This window comes from Phocoena sinus, chromosome 1 (genome assembly GCF_008692025.1).
Source record: "Phocoena sinus isolate mPhoSin1 chromosome 1, mPhoSin1.pri, whole genome shotgun sequence".
Lineage (NCBI taxonomy): Eukaryota > Metazoa > Chordata > Mammalia > Artiodactyla > Phocoenidae > Phocoena > Phocoena sinus.
The window spans coordinates 156,292,422-156,313,240 of NC_045763.1; the positions used below are offsets into that span (position 1 = coordinate 156,292,422).

Below are 20,819 nucleotides of genomic sequence, written 5' to 3' on the forward strand. Positions count from 1 at the left end.
TAGCAAAAACAAATTTTTAAATGGCAGTGAGCGAAGTGACTTTCTTTAACCAGAAGAAGGTGGCTGTTCCATTCCCGTTCTCAGAACTGACTTGCTCCTGCCCAGGGAGGGGGAATCTGGAAAAGGGAGGGTTGGAGAAGGCTGATGTCATACAGCACTACATAAAAGCCTCCTTTGGGATCCTACAGGCGGTGTGGAAGCAGCTGGAAGAATGAGTTAGGTCCTGAGATTTTATTTTTTTAAATCACACACAGACACAGCTGTTGAGCAAAATGCAGACTCCACAGAAAAGCCAAAGCCTCAGACCTTTCAAGCAAAGAAAGAGCTCAGGTAAAGTTCTCAGAATAGCTGGGTTTTGGCCCTTGAGACAGGGAGACAAGAAGGTGCAGGCTTCTGTTCCATGCTGACGTGTTCATTTAATCTTAAATGTTCACAGCAACCAGAAGGGAGGAAGTTGCTGGAATCCGAGTGAAGTTCCCTGGCAAGATCCCGGTAAGACATTGAACTCCTCAGGGGACGCCTGTGATATCCTGTTCTTTGAGAAAACAAAACCCAGGGAGAGACCTTCAAGATGGCAGAAGAGTAAGACGTGGAGATCACCTTCCTCCCCACAAATACATCAGAAATGCATCCACATGTGGAACAACTCCTACAGAACATCTACTGAACGCTGGCAGAAGACCTCAGACTTCCCAAAAGGCAAGAAACTCCCCACGTACCTGGGTAGGGCAAAAGAAAAAAGACAAAAGAGACAGAAGAATAGGAATAGGACCTGCACTTCTGGGAGGGAGCTGTGAAGGAGGAAAAGTTTCCACACACTAGGAAGTCCCTTCACTGGCGGAGTTGGGGGGGAAGTTTTGGAGCCATGGAGGAGAGCGCAGCAACAGGGGTGCAGAGGGCAAAGCAGAGATATTCCCGCACAGAGGATCGGTGCTAACCAGCACTCATCAGCCTGCGAGGCTTGTCTGCTGACCCGCCGGGGCGGGCAGGGACTGCAGCTGAGGCTCAGGCTTCAGAAGTCAGATCCCAGGGAGAAGACTGGGGTTGTCTGCGTGAACACAGCCTGAAGGGGGCTAGTGTGCCACAGGTAGCCGAGAGGGAGTCCAGGGAAAAGTCTGGAACTGCCTAAGAAGCAAAAGACCATTGTTTCAGGGTGCGTGAGGAGAGGGGATTCAGAGCACTGCCTAAACGAGCTTCAAAGACAGGTGTGAGCCGCGGCTATCAGCGGAGACCCCCAGAGACGGGCATGAAATGCTAAGGCTGCCGCTGCAGCCACCAAGAAGCCTGTGTGTGAGCACAGGTCACTCTCCACACCTCCCCGCCCGGGAGTCTGTGCAGCCCACCACTGCCAGGGTCCCGTGATCCAGGGACAACTTCCCTGGGAGAACAAATGGCGTGCCTCAGGCTATTGCAGTGTCTTGCCGGCCCGCAGGCTCGCCCCGCATCCATACCCCTCCCCTCCCCCCGGCCTGAGTGAGCCAGAGCCCCCGAATCAGCTGCTCCTTTAACCCCGTCCTGTCTGAGCGAAGAACAGACGCCTTCAGGTGACCTACACGCAGAGGCGGGGCCAAATCCAAAGCTGAGCCCCAGCAGCTGTGCAAACAAAGAAGAGAAAGGGAAATCTCTCCCAGCGGCCTCAGGAGCAGCAGATTAAATCTCTACAATCAACTTGATGTACCCAGCATCACTGGAATACCTGAATAGACAACGAATCATCCCAAAATTGAGATGGTGGACTTTGGGAGCAACGATATATATTTTTTCCTTTTCTCTTTTTGTGACTATGTGTATGCTTCTTTGTGTGGTTTTGTGTGTATAACTTTGCTTTTACCATTTGTCCTAGGATGCTGTCTGTTTTTTGTTGTTTTTAGTATAGTTTTTAGCGCTTATCGTCGGTGGATTTGTTTTTGGGTTTTTGTTTTTTAAACATCTTTGTTGGAGTATAATTGCTTTACAATGGTGTGTTAGTTTCTGCTGTATAACAAAGTGAATCAGCTATACATATACATATATCCCCATATCCCTTCCCTTTTGCATCTCCCTCCCTCCCACCCCTCTAGGTGCTCAAAAAGCACCAAGCTGATCTCCCTGTGCTATGTGGCTACTTCCCACTAGCTATCAATTTTACATTTGGTAGGGTATATATGTCCATGCCACTCTCTCACTTTCTCTCAGCTTACCCATCCGCCTCCTTATATCCTCAAGTCCATTCTCAATGTTTGTGTCTTTATTCCTGTCCTGTCCCTAGGATCTTCAGAAACTTATTTATTTTTTAGATTCCATATATATGTGTTACCATACGTAATTTGTTTTTCTCTTTCTGACTTACTTCACTCTGTATGACAGACTCTAGGTCCATCTACCTCACTACAAATAACTCATTTTTGTTTCTTTTTATGGCTGAGTAATATTCCATTGTATAATATTTAATATTCCACATATTTATCCATTCATCTGTCAGTGGACACTTAGGTTGCTTCCATGTCCTGGCTATTGTAAATAGAGCTGCAATGAACATTGTGGTACATGACTCTTTAAAATTATGGTTTTCTCAGGGCACATGCCCAGTAGTGGGATTGCTGGGTCAGATGGTAGTTCTATTTTTAGTTTTTTAAGGAACCTCCATACTGTTATCCATTGTGGCTGTATCAATTTACATTCCCACCAACAGTGTAAGAGGCTTCCCTTTTCTCCACACCCTCTCCAGCATTTGTTGTTTGTAGATTTTCTGATGATGCCATTATAACTGGTGTGCAGTGATACCTCATTATAATTTTGATTTGCATTTCTCTATTGATTAGTGATGCTGAGCATCCTTTCATGTGTCTTTTGGCAATCTGTATATCTTTTTTGGAGAAATGTCTATTTAGGTCTTCTGCCCATTTTTGGATTATGTTATTTGTTTTTTTGATATTGAGCTGCATGAGCTGCTTGTAAATGTTGGAGATTAATCCTTTGTCAGTGGCTTCATTTGCAAATATTTTCTCCAATTCTGAGGGTTGTCTTTTCATCTTGTTTATGTTTTCCTTTGCTGTGCAAATGATTTTAAGTTTCATTAGGTCCCATTTATTTTTGTTTTTATTTCCATTACTCTAGGAGGTGGATCAAAAAAGATCTTGCTGTGATTTATGTCGTAGAATGTTCTGCCTATGTTTTCCTCTAAGAGTTTTATAGTGTCTGGCCTTACATTCAGGTCTCTAATCCACTTTGAGTTTATTTTTGTGTATGGTGTTAGGGAGTGTTCCAATTTCATTCTTTTACATGTAGCTGTCCAATTTTCCAAGCACCACTTATTGAAGAGCCTGTCTTTTCTCCATTGTATATCCTTCCCTCCTTTATCAAAAATAAGGTGACCATATGTGCACGGGTTTATCTCTAGGCTTCTATCTTGTTCCATTGAGCTATATTTCTGTTTTTGTGCCAGTACCATATTGTCTGGATTACTGTAGCTTTGTAGTATAGTCTGAAGTCCAGGAGCATGGTCCTAGAGCTCTGTTTTTCTTTCTCAAGATTTCTTCTTGACCCTGGCTATTCAGGGTCTTTGGTGTTTCCCTACAAATTGTGAAATATTTTGTTCGAGTTCTCTGATGAATGCCATTGGTAGTTTGATAGGAATTGCATTGAATCTGTAGATGGTTTTGGGTAGTATAGTCATTTTCACAATGTTGATTCTTCCCATCCAAAAACATGGTATATCTCTCCATCTGTTTGTATCATCTTTAATTTCTTTCATGAGTGTCTTGTAGTTTTCTGCATACAAGTCTTTTGTCTCCTTAGGTAGGTTTATTCCTAGGTATTTTATTCTTTTTGTTGTGGTGGTAAATGGGAGTGTTTCCCTAATTTCTCTTTCACATTTTTCATCATTAGTGTATAAGAATGCAAGAGATTTCAGTGCATTTATTTTGTATCCTACTACTTTACCAAGTTCATTGATTAGCTCTAGTAGTTTTCTGGTAGCATCTTTAGGGTTCTCATGTCATCTGCAAACAGTGACAGTTTACTTCTTCTTTTCCGATTTGGATTCCTTTTATTTCTTTTTATTCTCTGATTGCTATGGCTAAAACTTCCAAAACTATGTTGAATAATAGTGGTGAGAATGGACAATGTTGTCTTGACCCTGATCTTAGAGGAAATGCTTTCAGTTTTTCACCATTGAGGACGATGTTGGCTGTGTGTTTGTCATATGTGGCCTTTATTATGTTGAGGTAAGTTCCCTCTATGCCTACATTCTGGAGGGTTTTTATCATAAATTCGTGTTGAATTTTGTCAAACGCTCTTTCTGCATCCTTTGAAATGATCACATGGTTTTTATCCTTCGATTTGTTAATATGGTGTATCACATTGATTGATTTGTATATATTGAAGAATCCTTACATTCCTGGGATACACCCCAGTTGATCATGATGTATGATCCTTTCAGTGTGCTGTTGGATTCTGTTTGCTAGTATTTTGTTGAGTATTTTTGCATCTATGTTTATCAGTGATATTACCCTGTAGTTTTCTTTCTTTGTGACATCTTTGTCTGGTTTTGGTATCAGGGTAATGGTGGCCTTGTAGAATGAGTTTGGGAATGGTCCTCCCTCTGCTATATTTTGGAAGAGTTTGAGGAGGATAGGTGTTAGCACTTCTTTATGTTTGATAGAATTAGCCTGTGAAGTCATCTGGTCATGGGCTTTTGTTTGTTGGAATATTTTTAATCACAGTCTCAATTTTAGTGCCTCAGATTGGTCTGTTTATGTTTTCTATTTCTTCCTGGTTCAGTCTCAGAAGGTTGTGCTTTTCTAAGAATTTGTCCATTTCTTCCAGGTTGTCCATTGGCATATAGTTGCTGGTAGTAATCTCTCATGATCTTTGGATTTCTGCAGTGTCATTTGTTATTTCTCCTTTTTCATTTCCAATTCTATTGATTTGAGTCTTCTCCCTTTTATTCTTGATGAGTCTGGCTAATGGTTTTTCAATTTTGTTTATCTTCTCAAAGAACCAGCTTTTAGTGTTATTGATTTTAGCTATTGTTTCCTTCATTTATTTTTCATTTATTTCTGATCTGATCTTTATGATATCTTCCCTTCTGCTAACTTTGGGGGTTTTTTGTTCTTCTTTCTCTAATTGCTTTAGGTGTAAGTTTAGGTTGTTTATTTGAGGTGTTTCTTGTTTCTTGAGGTAGGATTTTATTGCTATAAAATTCCCTCTTAGAACTGCTTTTGTTGCATCCTATAGGTATTGGGTCATCGTGTTTTCATTGTCATTTGTTTCCAGGTATTTTTTGATTTTCTCTTTGATTTCTTCAGTGGTCTTTTGGTTATTCAGTAGTGTATTCTTTAACTTCCATGTATTTGTATTTTTTACAGATTTTTTCCTGTTATTGATATCTAGTCTCATAGCACTCTGTTTGGAAAAGATACTTGTTATGGTTTCAATTTTCTTAAATTTACCAAAGGTTGATTTGTGATTAAGGAGATATGATCTATTCTGGAGAATGTTCTATGACCACTGGAGAAGAAAGTGTATCCTGTTGTTTTTGGATGGAATGTCCTATAGGTATCAGTTAAGTCCATCTTGTTTAATGTGTCATTTAAAGCTTGTGTTTATTTGTTTATTTTCATTTTGGATGATCTGTCCATTGGTGAAAGTGGGGTGTTAAAGTCCCCTACTATGATTGTGTTCCTGTCAATTTCCCGTTTTATGGCTGTTAGCATTTGCCTTATGTATTGAGGTGCTCCTATGTTGGGTGCATTAATATTTACAATTGTTATATCTTCTTGGATTGATCTCTTGAACATTTTGTAGCATCCTTCTTTGTCTATTGTAATAGTCTTTATTTTAAAGTCTATTTTGTCTGATATGAGAATTGCTACTCCAGATTTCTTTTGATTTCCATTTGCATGGAATATCTTCTTCCATCACCTCACTTTCAGTCTGTATGTGTCCCTAGGTCTAAACTGGGTCTTTTGTAGATAGCATACATATGGGTCTTGTTTTTGTATCCATTCAGCCAGTCTATGTCTTTTGGTTGGAGCATTTAATCCATTTACCTTTAAGGTAATTATCGATATGTATGTTCCTATTACCATTTTCTTAATTGTTTTGGGTTTGTTATTGTGGGTCTTTTCCTTCTCTTGTGCTTCCTGCCTAGAGAAGTTCCCTTAGCATTTGCTGTAAAGCTGGTTTGGTGGTGCAGAATTTTCTTAGCTTTTGCTTGTTTGCTATCAAATCTGAATGAGATCCTTGCTAGGTAGAGTAATCTTGATTATAGGTTTTTCCCTTTTATCACTTTAAATATGTCCTGCCACTCCCTTCTGGCTTGCAGAGTTTCACTGAAAAATCAGTTGTTAACTTTATGGGGATTCCCTTGTACATTATTTCCTGTTTTTCACTTGCTGGTTTTAATAGTTTTTCATTGTATTTAGTTTTTCATAGTTTGATTATCATGTGTCTTGGTGTGTTTCTCCTTGGATTTATCATGTATGGGACTCTCTGCACTTCCTGGACTTGATTGACTCTTTCCTTTCCCATATTAGGGAAGTTTTCAACTATAATTTCTTCAAATATCTCATCAGTCCCTTTCTTTTTCTCTTCTTCTGGGACCCTTAAAATTCGAATGTTGGTGCATTTACTGTTGTTCCAGAGGTCTCTGAGACTATTCTCAATTCTTTTCATTTTTTTTTCTTTATTCTGCTCTGTGGTAGTTATTTCCAATATTTTATCTTGCAGGTCACTTATGCGTTCTTCTGCCTCAGTTATTCTGCTATTGATTCCTTCTAGAGAATTTTTAATTTCATTTATTGTGTTGTTCATCATTTTATGTTTGCTCTTTAGTTCTCCTATGTCCTTGTTAAACGTTTTTTGTATTTTCTCCATTCTATTTCCAAGATTTTGAATCATGTTTACTATCATTACTCTGAATTCTTTTTCAGGTAGACTGCCTATTTCCTCTTCTTTTGTTTGGTCTGGTGCGTTTTTACCTTGCTCCTTCATCTCCTGTGTGTTTCTATGTCTTCTCATTTTGCTTAACTTACTGTGTTTGGGGTCTCCTTTTCACAGGCTGCAGGTTCGTAGTTCCCATTGTTTTTGGTGTCTGCCCCTAGTGGCTAAGGTTGATTCAGTGGGTTGTGTAGGCTTCCTGGTGGAGGGGAATGGTGACTGTTCTGGTCAGTGGGTCTGGGTCCTGTCTTTCTGGTGGGCAGGGCCACATCCACCAGTGTGTTCTGGGGTGTCTGTGAACTTAGGATGATTTTAGGCAGCCTCTCTGCTAATGGGTGGGTTTGTATTCATGTCTTGCTAGTTGTTTGGCATAGGGTTTCCAGCACTGTAACTTGCTGGTCATTGAGTGGAGTTGGGGCTTAGCGTTGAGATGGAGGTCTCTGGGTGAGCTTTTGCCATTTGATATTACATGGAGTTGGTAGGTCTCTGCTGGAGCAATGTCCTGAACTTGGCTCTCCCACCTCAGAGGCACAGGCCTGACACCAGGCTGGAGCATGAAGACCCTGTCAGCCACCCAGCTCAGAAGAAAAGGGACAAAAAAAGAAAGAAGGAAAGAAAAAACTAAAATAACATAAAATGAAGTTATTAAAATAAGAAATATAAAAATTTTTTTAAACAGAATGAAAGAAGAGAGCAACCACACCAACAAACAAATCCACCAATGATATCAAGCACTAAACATTATATTAAAACAAAAAAATTGGATGGAAGAACCCTAGGACAAATGGTAAAAGCAAAGCTATACAGACAAAATCACAAGATAAGCACAGCTCAATAAACCCACATTTTCCAAATAATCAATGCCAATGTTATAAAATCATGCATGAGTAAAAGATGCAAACAAAGTACAATATGGACCAATGGACTGTAATGTTACACAGAGTATAAAAAGTCAATTTATATGGTTTCATATTCTACATTACAACTAACTTTTAAGAAACTACCACTTGTTGAATTTTGGTGTAAAATAAAAGAAGAAAAATTGCAATTAAATAAAAATGCATTTTCCAATTACAAATACATGTGGGGCCAGATTTTCTTCATATAACTCAACCAAAGCAACATTTCATAACAGATCAAACACAGAAGCAGATATAAGAATATTCTTATATCTTATATTATTCTAAACATATGAATGGATGCTCAACATCACTAATCATTAGAGAAATGCAAATCAAAACTACAATGAGGTATCACTTCACAGCAGTCAGAATGGCCATCATCAGAAAACCTACAAACAATAAATGCTGGAGAGGGTGTGGAGAAAAGGGAATCATCTTGCACTGTTGGTGGGAATGTAAATTGATACAGCCACTATGGAGAACAGTATGGAGGTTCCTTAAAAAACTAAAAATAGAACTACCATACGATCCAGCAATCCCAATACTGGGCATATACGCTGAGAAAACCATAATTCAAAAAGAGTCATGTACCACAATGTTCATTGCAGCTCTATTTACAATAGCCAAGACATGGAAGCAACCTAAGTATCCATCGACAGATGAATGGATAAAGAAGATGTGGCACCTATATACAATGGAATATTACTCAGCCATAAAAAGAAATGAAACTGAGTTATTTGTAGTGAGGTAGATGGACCTAGAGTGTGTCATACAGAGTGAAGTAAGTCAGAAAGAGTATACAAATACCATATGCTGACACATATATATGGAATCTAAAAAAAAAAGTTTCTGAAGAACCTAGGGGTAAGAAAGGAATAAAGACTCAGATGTAGAAATTGGACTTGAGGACATGGGAAGTGGGAAGGGTAAGCTGGGATGAAGTGAGAGAGTGGCATGGACTTATATATGCTACCAAATGTACAATAGACAGCTGGTCAGAAGCAACCACATAGGACAGGGAGATAAGCTCAGTGCTTTGTGACCACCTAGAGGGGTGGGACAGGGAGGGTGGGAGGGAGATGCAAGAGGGAAGAGATATGGGGATATATGTATATGTATAGCTGATTCACTTCGTTATAAAGCAGAAACTAACACACCATTGTAAAGCAATTATACTTCAAGGAAGATGTTTTAAAGAAAAAGATGTGTTACATATACACAATGGAATATTACACAACCATAAAAAGGAATGAAATTGGGTCATTTATAGAGACTTGGATGTATCCTGAGACTGTCATACAGAGTGAAGTAAGTCAGAAAGAGAAAAGCAAATATCGTATATTAACGCATATATATGGAACCAGAAAAATGGTACAGATGAATTGGTTTGCAGGGCAGAAATAGAAACACAGATGTAGAAAACAAATATATGGACACCAATGGGGGAAAGTGGTGGGGGGCGGGGGGTTGATGGTGGTGTGATGAATTGGGAGATTGGGATTGACATGTATACACTAATATGTATAAAATAGATAACTAATAAGAACCTGCTGTATAAAAAAATAAATTAAATAGAATTCAAAAGTTCACAAAAAAAGAACCCAGCCAATGACTTCCTTCTCTCTATTCCAAGTTCCTAAGACATAGAGAACTGAGGCATATTCTTTGGCAGTTTCTTCAGAAGAGATGAAGGTCGAAACTCTTGACAGGTGACAGTGGAGCGCTATCCCAGGGAGAAGCTCTTGCCCTCACTGGACAAGACCAAGTTCCTGGTCACACAGGAGCTGACCATGACCCAGTTCCTCAGTGTCATCCGGTAGGTAACAAAGTGCTCATGGGGGTGTGTGCTGTGTGGCCCTGGGCTTTTTGGAACAATGAGAGATGGGATATGGCAGAGAGACAAGGAGAAGGATTTGTGCTTCACCTTTTCTCTTCAACTCTGCCTTTAAAAAGGATGATCTCATGATCAACCAATTTTTAAAAGATGTCCATTACCTTGCTACAACACTAAAATAAGTGAGAGCTCCCAATTTTGATGTACCAGCTATATTTTCTTTTGCTTCAACATTTTAGTGGTACTGTGTTTTAATTTCTGTCTTCAAATTTCTCTAAGAATTTTTCAAAGGAATCTTTGGAAAATGGTCCAAAGCCCTCTGTTTTCAAGATTTTAAAAGCCCAGTGACAGCATTTTACCTCTAAATATTTTCCCCTTTGTGGCAGGGCTTTGGATTATCCAGTGTTGGTTAACCACGTTCTGAAACTATTTCCTCTCCCACCCACAACATAAATTTAGCCCCTCCTAGCTGAGACTGGGGGTGTACTGGCTGTGCCTCTAATGTATGGTCTGAGGGTGGTTAGATAGGGCTAGCCACTACCAACAGATTCAGCTTGCTCTGCTATCAAAACAATCTAAAGTTTGAGGATGACTGGGCTAGAGTGGGGAGGTGGAGGCATCTTGGGCATCAATATGGCCAGACACTAGCCAGACAGAGGTAAGAAAGGCTATGGATCAGGGGTCATTCCCTTCCAGGTTAACTTTTTCCCTTCCTGCCCACCCCCAACACACACCCTCTTCTGCAACCCAGGAGCCGCATGGTCCTTGGGGCCACTGAATCCTTTTACTTGCTGGTGAACAACAAGAACTTCGGAAGTATGAATGTGACCATGGCAGAGATCTACAGGGACTATAAGGATGAGGATGGCTTCATGTACATGACCTATGCCTCCCAGATATTTGGCTGCTTGGGGTCAGCAGCCCCCAAGGATGGGAGCAACCTTGGGGGCAGGCCCTGCTATCCTCTATAATACGTATCCTCTAACCAATGCATTCACCAAGGCAGGAGACACGGACCTCTTTCTGTGTGTGCAGTGATGGTCCAGGGGGCAAGGGCGCCCTGCAGTGATCAGCACCAGCCATGACAGTGAGGCAATGCCTGCCCTGTTTGCTTTTTGTGCTCATGCTCTTTGGTGGCTCTTGAGAATTTTGTAAATAGTAAGTCTTTTCTAAGTGGTTAACTTGTGCAATGAGCTGGGGAGGTATTTTAAGCGTCTCCTCTGGTGGAAGCCAGGCTAGAGTCCCTTGAGGGGTTTGATCTCCCTGTTGTGGGCAGGAGTCACGTGTATGTTCGGGCATGGAGAACCTGAGGTGTGTGGATAGTCTCCATGGAGCTTAATGCAACCAGTGTGAACTGCCTCATGGTGGGGATGGTGGGGGGATGGGCACAGAGGGGAAGCGGTCTTATCTGTGTCATTAAAGAGATTATTGTTATTTCCACAGCATTCACTTGACTCGGTTATTTCCCCTTATATTCTTTTAGTCTGTCTATGCCACACAGATTTATGCCAAAATTGTTACTGCTCAGTTTCAAATAATTTAAATGATTAGTTTTCCTTGCAATAGAATTTTTTAAATAATGAATTGTGTTTAAATCCTTATTATGGGGCTTGGGGCTTATGCTGACAGAGTGGAGCCAGCAGCGCCAGGATGGTGCTTCTGGAGAGAGAGCAGTTCCTGACGGAGCTGACCAGGCTCTTCCAGAAGCGCCGGTTGTCGGGCAGCGTGTGCATCACCCTGAAGAAGTATGATGGTCGAGCTAAACCCATTCCAAGGAAGGGCTTTGAGCCCTCAGAAAACAAGTGTCTGTTAAGAGCTACTGGTGGGAAAAAGATCAGCACTGGGGTGAGCTCCAAAGAAGTGAATACGTTTCAGATGGCTTGTTCAAACCTATTGAGAGCTAACATGGATGGGCTGAAAAAGAGCCAGAGTAAGAAGAGCAAAGCAGCGCAGTGAAGGGCACCAGGTTTCCCGCTTTCACCAGCTAACCACTGAATTGCTATTTTTCCTTTGGTTTTTACTTTTGGCCACAAAGCTGGGTTTCTGATTCCCCTACAGTGACTGTTTTCATGTGAGATTAGGGTCATTTTTGGATGGAGGAAGGGCTGTAGTGTTTACAGGGTAGTTACAAGAAGCCAGTTTAATTTAGGCCTGGCTAAGTGGTCTGTGTTGTATGGTTGTATGTTTCTGGATAATAGTTTACAGTCTCTGTAGCCGTCTGTGAAGAGCACTGTATCATTAAACCAGTATTTATCAGCACTGACCATCTTTTATTCCTTTTCCCACCCCATAAAACGTTTCTGGCAATAGCTCCTCATTTTGGAATGATGTGATTATGAACAGGCTTTAAGCCCTGTCTTATGGGTTACTGGAATTGAAACCTGACAGTTTTACAAAAAGTTGTGTTATTTCATGGGTATTTTTCCCAGCTTGCTGTATAATTTTATCATCATAGTTTCTCTAGCAAATTTGAATGAGTTCTCATAGCCAAATGAGAGTTTGCTTAACCAAACTAAGGGTAAGCCTATTACAAAATCATCAAGAATAAAGATTCCAAGTTAATGATGTTAAAAAAAAATCCTTATTATGGGCCAGGCATTGTTCAATGCACTCTACATGTATTAAGTCCTCATAATCATTTTATCTGTTAAGTATTATTACTCCCATTTTAAGGATGAGGAAATTGGGTCACAGGAAGGTCAAGAAACTCACCTAACAACTAGCAAGCAGCAAAACCAGGATTTGAAATCAGGCAGACTGGCGTAGACCGGCTTATCCCCTCTACCAGTCTTCCTTTCTTCACTTGGTGAGGACCTAGTAGTGCTTGAATTGAAGCTGAGTTACACTTGCTTACTACCCTGCATGGGAGACAGAGTTGTGAACACAGAACTACGGAGGAGCTTGGTCACATAAAAATAGTTAACGGGGAGCGTGGGGGAGCCCGAAGGAGGGAGAGCTTCCAGGGGAGTGCAGTCTGAACTGGGTTTGGAGAAGGAAAAAGTAATTTCATGAAAAAGGATAATTTTTTTTTTTAACAGCAAAATGGGTTTATTCCTGAGCAGCAAAGAATTGTAGTTTGGGACGTGCAACTATGGCAAACCACATGCAAGTCTGGTAAAACAAAGGAGAGGGAAGTCTTTTATAGAGGAGAAGGGGAAGTTAGGAGGGGTTGTTATGAACAAATATTGTCTGAGTTGTGACCGTCTTTCATTGGCTGAGCTGTTGCGAGAAGAAAATCTTGCTGGTGATAGTAGTGTCACTTCCTGCAGGAGATGCAAGATACCATCTCTTTCTGTTGGGATCAATTGACATTGAGTGAGAGCTCCCCCTCTGGCCTCCTGACTCCATTTTAGTGAAGTTTCCCTTTATTAATTTGTTTTTTTTTGTTTGTTTTTTATTCACTTATGGTGAATAAACATTGATTAAGCATCTCTTGTGTGCCAGGCGCTTCAAAGAGCTGGAGCTACAGCAGCAAACAAGACAAATAAGGGATCAGCCTCATGCAGCTCTCTCCAGTGAGGGAAGAAAGAAAACACAGAGAAGCATTATAAGTGGTATGAAGGCCAGGAGACAGGGTCCTGGGACAGAGATGGGGAGATACCTTACCTTGGTGGTCAGGGAGACCTCGCTGAGGAGTGACAATTGAAATGAGTCCACAGGAGGAGCCAGCCCTGCATAGATCTGGAGGAGAGCTTGTACACTTTGCAGGAAAGTGAGCTGTGATGTTTTGATTTCCAGTATTTTTACTGATGCTGCTTCCCTACATGTTTTGGCTTTTCTGGTTGGAGCAGGATGTTTTCAGTGGCTCTATTTACAATGGGCACGTAATAAAGGTTCACCAAATAATTTATTGGTAGCTACTTTCTTTTAGTCCTTTCTCTAGACCCTGGAGTCTCTAATGAGTCTTGCTTTCATTTATACCCAGTTATTTCATTTGACCATTTCTTTACCACCCCCACAGAATAATCTGGGCCAATTTCTCTTGAACAAGGAACACTGTAACATTAAACCAAATTAAACTGAACTATTATTTTAGATGATTACATGACATTCAATTAAACTAAAAGTAACAACAATGAAAAGTATCCATTAGCCACCAGAATGGAGGTAGAAATGACTAGAGGGGAGGGAATACAGAGGGTAGAAGTAGGAAGATTCAAGAGAAGATTCCTCAGGAACTATTTCTTCTGTTCTCAGCCTGTTTTTGATGTTCCCTCCTGTCAATTTCTTCTGTTTTATTTTCCATTCAGGCCTTTACCACCAAGAAGAAAAAGGACACAAAACACAACTTTGTTGTTCACTATTGCTGCATGACAAACCACTTTAAGTTTCAGTGACATAAAACAAGGCTTTATTATTTCCATGGAGAAATCATGGAAATTCCCATGATTCTGTGGATTGGTTGGAGGTTCCTCTGCTGTTTTCACCTGGGCTCACTCACTCAGCTGGAGGATCCGAAGCTGGAAGTTCTGAGAAGAGATGCCCTCCACTGTCACCAGGCCCAGCCTTTGGTCCTGGCTATTTGCTGGTGGCTTGGACCACTCACTTTGCCTCTTATCCTCAGAAAGCTAGGTCAGCTCCTCAAATGGGGGCTTCAGGGCTGCATTCCAAGGGGGCAAAGGGGAAATGCAAGTCCTCTTGTAGCTCTGGCTCTGGACACCTGCCTAGCGTCATTTCTGCCACATTCTTTGGTAAAGCCCAGATTAAGGCGGCGGGGGAAAGAGCACCTCTTGACGGAAAATACTTCAATTCAGAATCTGTGGCCATATTTCATCAACCACATACTTTTAAAAAGCACACCTAGCCTACTCCTCCACCAACCACATCCTATGTTTTCTGTGATTTATTTTTCACCAATAAATACATGTTTCTTCACTTTCACCCTTTCTTCTCTGCCTGCCTTTGGCCCTCTGCCTCCCTGGGCCAGTGGTGATTGTGGCTGGCTCTAGCCTTCCAGCTTCACTCTGTCTCCTGCTGGACTCAAGGGAGAATGGCCTTGTGGCTCTCCACCTTTACTGTAGCCACTTGGTCAGTATGGGTATCTGGGCTGAAATAATTACCTCTTTCCTTGTGAAGTGCGCAGAGGTTTGGTCCTTGCTCTTGTGATCTGTACCCCAATATGGTATACCATAACCCAGAAAGTCTCTCTGCTTTAGAGTAAGTATCTGCCAAATATAGTGCTTAACTAAGCTGCATAGACAGATAGATAGATAGGTAGGTAGATAGATAGATAAATATAGATATTAGCTAATATGTGTGTACAAATATGTACACACATATTAGCTAATATATATTATATATACATATATATACATATATAAATGGTGCCTTGTGAAAGCTTGATGTTGTCATGTCAGTGCTAGAGAGTGACATATGATAGGTGCATAGTAAAATACATATATTAAACTTTATTTCATGAAACAGGTTTCTATTGTATGCTCACAATGGGCCAGCACATTACAGTGCAGTATGATAAGGGGATACGGTGCTCTAGATAAGTACCTATAGCATCCACTCAAATTTGGAGTCCAGGAATAATTCCTGGAGGATGTGATGTTGAAGCAAATATATGGTGAGAAAGAATTAGACCAAGAAGAGAAGAAAAGATATTCTAGGTACAGAAAACAGGATGGAATATTTGAAGAAATAAAATCATTCCAGTGTGGCTGGAACTTTGAGAGTGACTGGAACACGTAAGGAACAGTGCCATATGAGGCTGGATAGGAGGTGAGGGCCTTGAGGGACAGTTAAGAAGAGTGAATTTTATCCTGAGAAGACTGGAAGGGATGGTATATGCTTCTAAGGTCTGGAGTGCCATGGTTCAGGTTCCGTGTTAGAAAGCTCACTCTGCCTAAGAAAGAAAGTTATTGGAAGTTTTTAATATCCTTTATATAAAGATTAATGTCCTGAAGTTACTAAAGATACTAATCCCATCTAGGTAAATGAAAGATTTTTAGGAAGAGAGTGACAAAGTTAGACTTGTATCCTAGAGGTATGATGTTCTAGAAGAAGCTTCTAAGAGGGCATAAAGAGATGAGAAGCTGGGGGGGATGGAGAAGGTTTGGAATGGAGATGAGAGTGCTGCTGGCATCAGGGAGCTCTGTGTGCTTCATTGGAAGGCAGTACATTAGCCAGACTCCAAAAATGGACGAGTTCATGGAGTCACTGGACTCTGGCACCACCCCAAACATGGTAGTTCCATCGTTCGCCACAGCTCAGGCCTGAGAGGGAGGCAAGGTGCCAACTAGCTACTGGGTGGTATCTCTCACAGACCATGCCCCCAAATTGGGGATAATACCTGCAGAATATCCCAATAGCTTTATCCTGAATAAGGTTTGTTTTAGAGAAAACCAAAGATCACCGGGGACATTTTTTTATATCATCTCAGTCCAAAAATACCTGGCTCGTCTACTGTGTGAGGAGGACACCAGTGACCTTTTAGAGTGGCCGGACACTCCTCTGTGTCACAGAATATGAGAGTCAGAACTGCAAACACTGTTTGGAGATCAGGGAGTGGAAGAGTGAGAATGAGAGGGAGAGACTGAAGATGTAGTTGAAGGGCCTGGAGCCTGAGGAAGCCAAGCTGGTCCAGGAAGTGGCACATGGAGAAGAACTGAGAAAGAACAGCAGAAAATCATGAAGCAGAGCAGAAAACAGAAACTCCTCTAGATATTACAAGCAGAGATGTTTTACACAAGACATTTTTTTATAGGATGTTGAAAAGCAGGAAGAGAAAAACAGAGAAGGAGGGGTAACTAGAGGACAAATTTTGCTGCCTGATGCAGAATTCATTCATATCCATATGTGTATCACTTCTTTTTATCATTTAATTTACTGATGTTTGCTGGTGATGAACTCTCTTTTTTTCTTGATCTGAAAATGTGTTTATTTTATCTTCATTCTTTATACATGTTTCTATTCAGCATAGAATTTTAGGTTTGCAATTATTTTCTTTCAATGAATTAATCAAGTCCTTCCATATTCTTTTGGTTTCTATTTTTTGCTAATGAAGTTAACTATCAATCTGACTTTGGCTACTTTGAAGGTAATCTCTCTCTCTCTCTCTCTCTGGGTGTATGTTTTTAAAATATTCTCTTTCTCTTTGGTTATCTGCAGTTTTACTGTGATGTGTTTAGTTATGGTTTTCTTTTTGTTTATCTTCCTTGGAGTTCATTAAGCTTCTTGAATCTGTAGATTGATACGGTTCACCTTTCTGGAGAACTCTCAAACATAATCCTTTCAAATACAGCCTCTGCCAATGCTCTCTCTCCTTCTGGAACCTTCTTACTCTGCCCTGAAGTCTCTTATCCTCTCTTCCTTAGTTTCTATATTTCTCTCTCTCTCATTCTATATAATATCTTCTGACCTATCTTCCAGGTCTATCATTTTCTCTTCTGTGTTCAATCTACTCTAAAACCCACTTTACTGAAATGTTAATTTGGGTTATTTTATTTTTTCATGTGTAGAAGCTTTATTTGGTTCTTTTACAAATCTATTATTCCACTTGTTATAGTTTCCTGTTCCCTGAAGATATTTTTAAGCTTGTCAAAATTTTTATACATAATTATCATTAAAAATCTCTTTCTAGCATTTGAGGTCTTTGGGGGCTAGTTTATACCGGTTTTTCTATTCATTGCACTTTATTTCCTTGTTGTGCTAATTTATCTTTGATTTTGTGCTACATTTTTCCCTTGAAAGTTTATTTGTGAAATTTTCCAGAGGCTGAGGATAAACATTCTTTCCTCCAGAGAGGCTTCGCATTTGCAAATGCCAAGCACCTGTATACCAAGAATCTGTAACCATTTAAAAGTAAATATATTTTAGTGCCTGATAGTGTTAACTTGAGCTGCAAGGGTTCATAAGGTCAGCATTCATTTTCCAAACTCAAGTTCTCTTTCCCCACTCCACCCCAAACTCCTCCCACTTGAAGGGAAATAAGAAAAGGGAAGCAAAAAAAAAATAAGGGAAGCAGGTATACTCTGGTTCAGTCTGCCCTTTTGAGTCTCAGCTCAATTTCTCCACTGTTTCCAGCCAGATCTGCAAATGCCCCAGGCAAGAGTGAACTGTGGCCTGCCACCTCCTTCTTGTTTCTTGACTTCTTAATTTTGAGCTTTCTTTTCAATAACTTTTAAGAAGTTATCTCTTCAATAATTTTGAAAAAGTTATCTCTTCAATAACTTTTAAGTTTTTTTCATACTGTATCATTTTAAGTTGTCTTCAGTAGAAATATGGCCCAAATAACATAGCCTGCCATCATGGAAAATGGAAATTCCCCTAATTATCTTTCTACTCTTTTTCTCACTTCTACTAAGTCTGTGCAGAGTCCAATATTAGTCTTTGGCCAAGAATTGTTGGGGTTTCCTCAACTGTAACACAGGGTTAATCATCTCTTCCTACCCCACAGAGTAAGTATGAAAGTCAGATAAGATTCTGTAGGTAGAAGTTCCTGTGAACTATTGGGTCATCTAAAGGGAACTAGAAAGGTATGTGAGCAGAGTGATTTGACTGTCTTTGTGTTCCTCCCAGTTCTAAATTCCAAGAGTATATATTTCTGCATGAATATTTCTCATCTCTGTCCATTGTTTATATAGATCTTCACAACCTTCTCTGCCCATTTATAATATCCAGCACCCTATTTTTTTCTATGTGAATCTACCTATCCTTCAAGATTCATACAAGTACATCTTCTACACCAGTGGTCCTCATGATGGCTATTAAAATGCATATGTGTGAGCCCCACCCAGGCCAGTGTAATCAGAATCTCTGGAGGTGAGGCCCAGATGAGTCACTGTACAGGTTGAGTATCACTGTCTACATATAGCCTTTCCTGACACACTGAAACCCAGTAATCCAGTAATCTCTCCTTCTTAATCCTTTCTCTTATTGACTTGTATCATTCATTGGGACAGAGCCCACACTGCCTTGTATGTTAATTATCTTGTTAAATTTGTAAATAATCTGGATTTCTAAACAGAATACAATTCTTTTATGAATGGTTTAGCTCTGCTTCCCATAATGCATATAAAGCTGTCCCTTGCAAATAATAAGAAACCTAAAAATATTTTCATAAGATATTGTTATGGGGAATATGGGTAGGAAAATGACCCATTTGTCCCAGGTAATATGCTGATGTCACAGCTTCTAAAATAAAAAACAAAATCCTACTCCAAACATTAAAACGTTAGAGGATTGGTTAAATAAATAGGTGTTCAGCCTATGATGGATACATTGCAGCTATTAAAAATGCTGGAGAAGACTATTTAATGGCATGATAAAATTATTTTGATACATTAGATGAGGAAAAGTAAATTACAAACAGTACACAATTTTTAAAATTTAGGAAAGTATTTATGGATGAGTGGTATTCTTGAATATTTTGTATTTAAAAAATAAAATGAAAGCAGCTTTGTTTTCTTAGAATGTGTGTGTGTGTGTGAACAGATTTGAGCAAAGCTAAGTAAAAAGTGCTTATCACTGCATTTTAAACATCTCTCTTTTCTCACACTTCACATCCTAGATCACTGTAATCATGGGAAATGATCTATCCAGCACAAGCAGAAGCACTATCCCTCACTGTTTTGCTGTTGCCCTGCTGCTGACTTCTGCTATTTCCCTCCATCTAATGCAAAGATAAGTGGCCTGGCTCTGAACATGGCCTCATTGTTTCCAGTGTAAATATGATTGGTTACCTGGCTAAATCCTGCTTACTAAATATTTGGACTTACTAAGTTCTAGAAACAGGAAAATAAAATATAAAAGGAAACTATAATATGGCTCAGCTTTTTATAACCTTGGGTGGTGCCAACTATGCATGAAACATGGAAAAGAGTATGATGGAAATAGTAGATCACTTTTTTGGAAAGAATAGATCACTTCTTTCTACTTGGAGAATAAAATAGTTTTACAAAGGAAAAAAATGAAACTGTGTGTGCCATATGATCTGAAGGTGGTTAAGAAAACTAAGCCTGAAAGGGAATACATCAGTGTCACCAGCCATCAAGACTCTCATCCATTGCTGGCTGGAATGTTATTTGGTACAAACTCCATTGAAAACAATTTGGCAATACCTATCAAAATTATAAATTCACACACCTTTTGATGCAACAATTCCATTTGTAAGGGTATTTTGTGGTAAGCTCACAGATTTGCAATATGTGAAATTTACTAATGCAGCATAGTGTGGAAAATAAATTAAAACATCCATCAGGGAGAACTTGTTAAATAATTGACACTATTTGGCTCAGTATTATGCAACTATAAGATAGAAAGGGAAAACTCCTTAGGAACTCATATGGAATAATCTCGAAGGTATATTTTACGTGAAAAAACCTAGATACATATGTATTAAGTAGTTTGTATTTTCTATGCTACTCTTTGCTTTAAATAAAAGTGGTGGGAAGGAATATGCATACTTTGGGATGTATTTTATTATATACATATAATTTTGATGGCCTTCAGGGTGAAAAAATAAGTGAAGACAGGAAATTTTTTTAAGACTAATTTTTTAAAGAAGTTTTAGATTTACAACAAAATTGAAAGTATAAAGAATTCCCATAGGGGACCTTGAAGATGGCGGAAGAGTAAGACGCGGAGATCGCCTTCCTCCCCACGGATACACCAGAAATACATCCACACGTGGAACAACTCCTACAGAACTCCTACTGAAGGCTGGCAGAAGACCTCAGACCTCCCAAAAGGCAAGAAACTCCCCACGTAACTGGGTAGGGCAAAAGAAAAAACAGAGACAAAAGAATAAGGACGGCACCTGCACCAGTGGGAGGGAGCTGTGAAGGAGGAAAAGTTTCCACACACTAGGAAGCCCCTCCGTGGGCGGAGACTGCGGGAGGCAGAGGGGGGAGTTTCGGGACCGCGGAGTAGTGCACAGCGACGGGTGCGGAGGGCAAAGCGGGGAGATTCCTGCACAGACGATCGGTGCTGACCGGCACTCACCAGCCCGAGTGGCTTGTCTGCTCACCCGCTGGGGCGGGCGGGGCTGCGAGCTGAGGCTCGGGTTTTGGTTTTGGACGGAGCTCAGGGAGAGGACTGGGGTTGGCGGCTTGAACATAGCCTGAAGGGGTTAGTGCACCACGACTAGCCGGGAGGGAGTTCGGGGAAAAGCCTGCACCGGCCGAAGAGGCAAGAGACTTTTTCTTCCCTCTTTG

General features: G+C 40.3%; 2 protein-coding genes across 2 annotated transcripts; both read left to right on the forward strand.

Annotated features, from left to right (window-relative positions):
* The first annotated feature begins 272 nt into the window (after positions 1 to 272).
* Positions 273 to 10,628, forward strand: MAP1LC3C (microtubule associated protein 1 light chain 3 gamma). The gene is made up of 4 exons (XM_032621082.1): positions 273 to 330; positions 437 to 492; positions 9,533 to 9,639; positions 10,409 to 10,628. Exons 1-4 carry the CDS (start codon positions 273 to 275, stop codon positions 10,626 to 10,628), a joined length of 441 nt encoding a protein of 146 aa, XP_032476973.1.
* Positions 10,629 to 11,307: 679 nt separating this feature from the next.
* Positions 11,308 to 11,613, forward strand: LOC116744175 (signal recognition particle 14 kDa protein-like). The gene has a single exon (XM_032613561.1). The coding sequence runs from the start codon at positions 11,308 to 11,310 to the stop codon at positions 11,611 to 11,613; it is 306 nt and encodes a 101-aa protein (XP_032469452.1).
* The last annotated feature ends 9,206 nt before the right edge of the window (positions 11,614 to 20,819 follow it).

Coding starts and splice junctions, on each gene's coding strand:
- MAP1LC3C (XM_032621082.1), top strand. CDS start 273: ATGCAGACTCCACAGAAAAGCCAAAGCCTCAGACCTTTCAAGCAAAGA. Junction 331..436: donor CAAGCAAAGAAAGAGCTCAG/GTAAAGTTCTCA, acceptor AAATGTTCACAG/CAACCAGAAGGGAGGAAGTT. Junction 9,640..10,408: donor CAGTTCCTCAGTGTCATCCG/GTAGGTAACAAA, acceptor TCTGCAACCCAG/GAGCCGCATGGTCCTTGGGG.
- LOC116744175 (XM_032613561.1), top strand. CDS start 11,308: ATGGTGCTTCTGGAGAGAGAGCAGTTCCTGACGGAGCTGACCAGGCTC.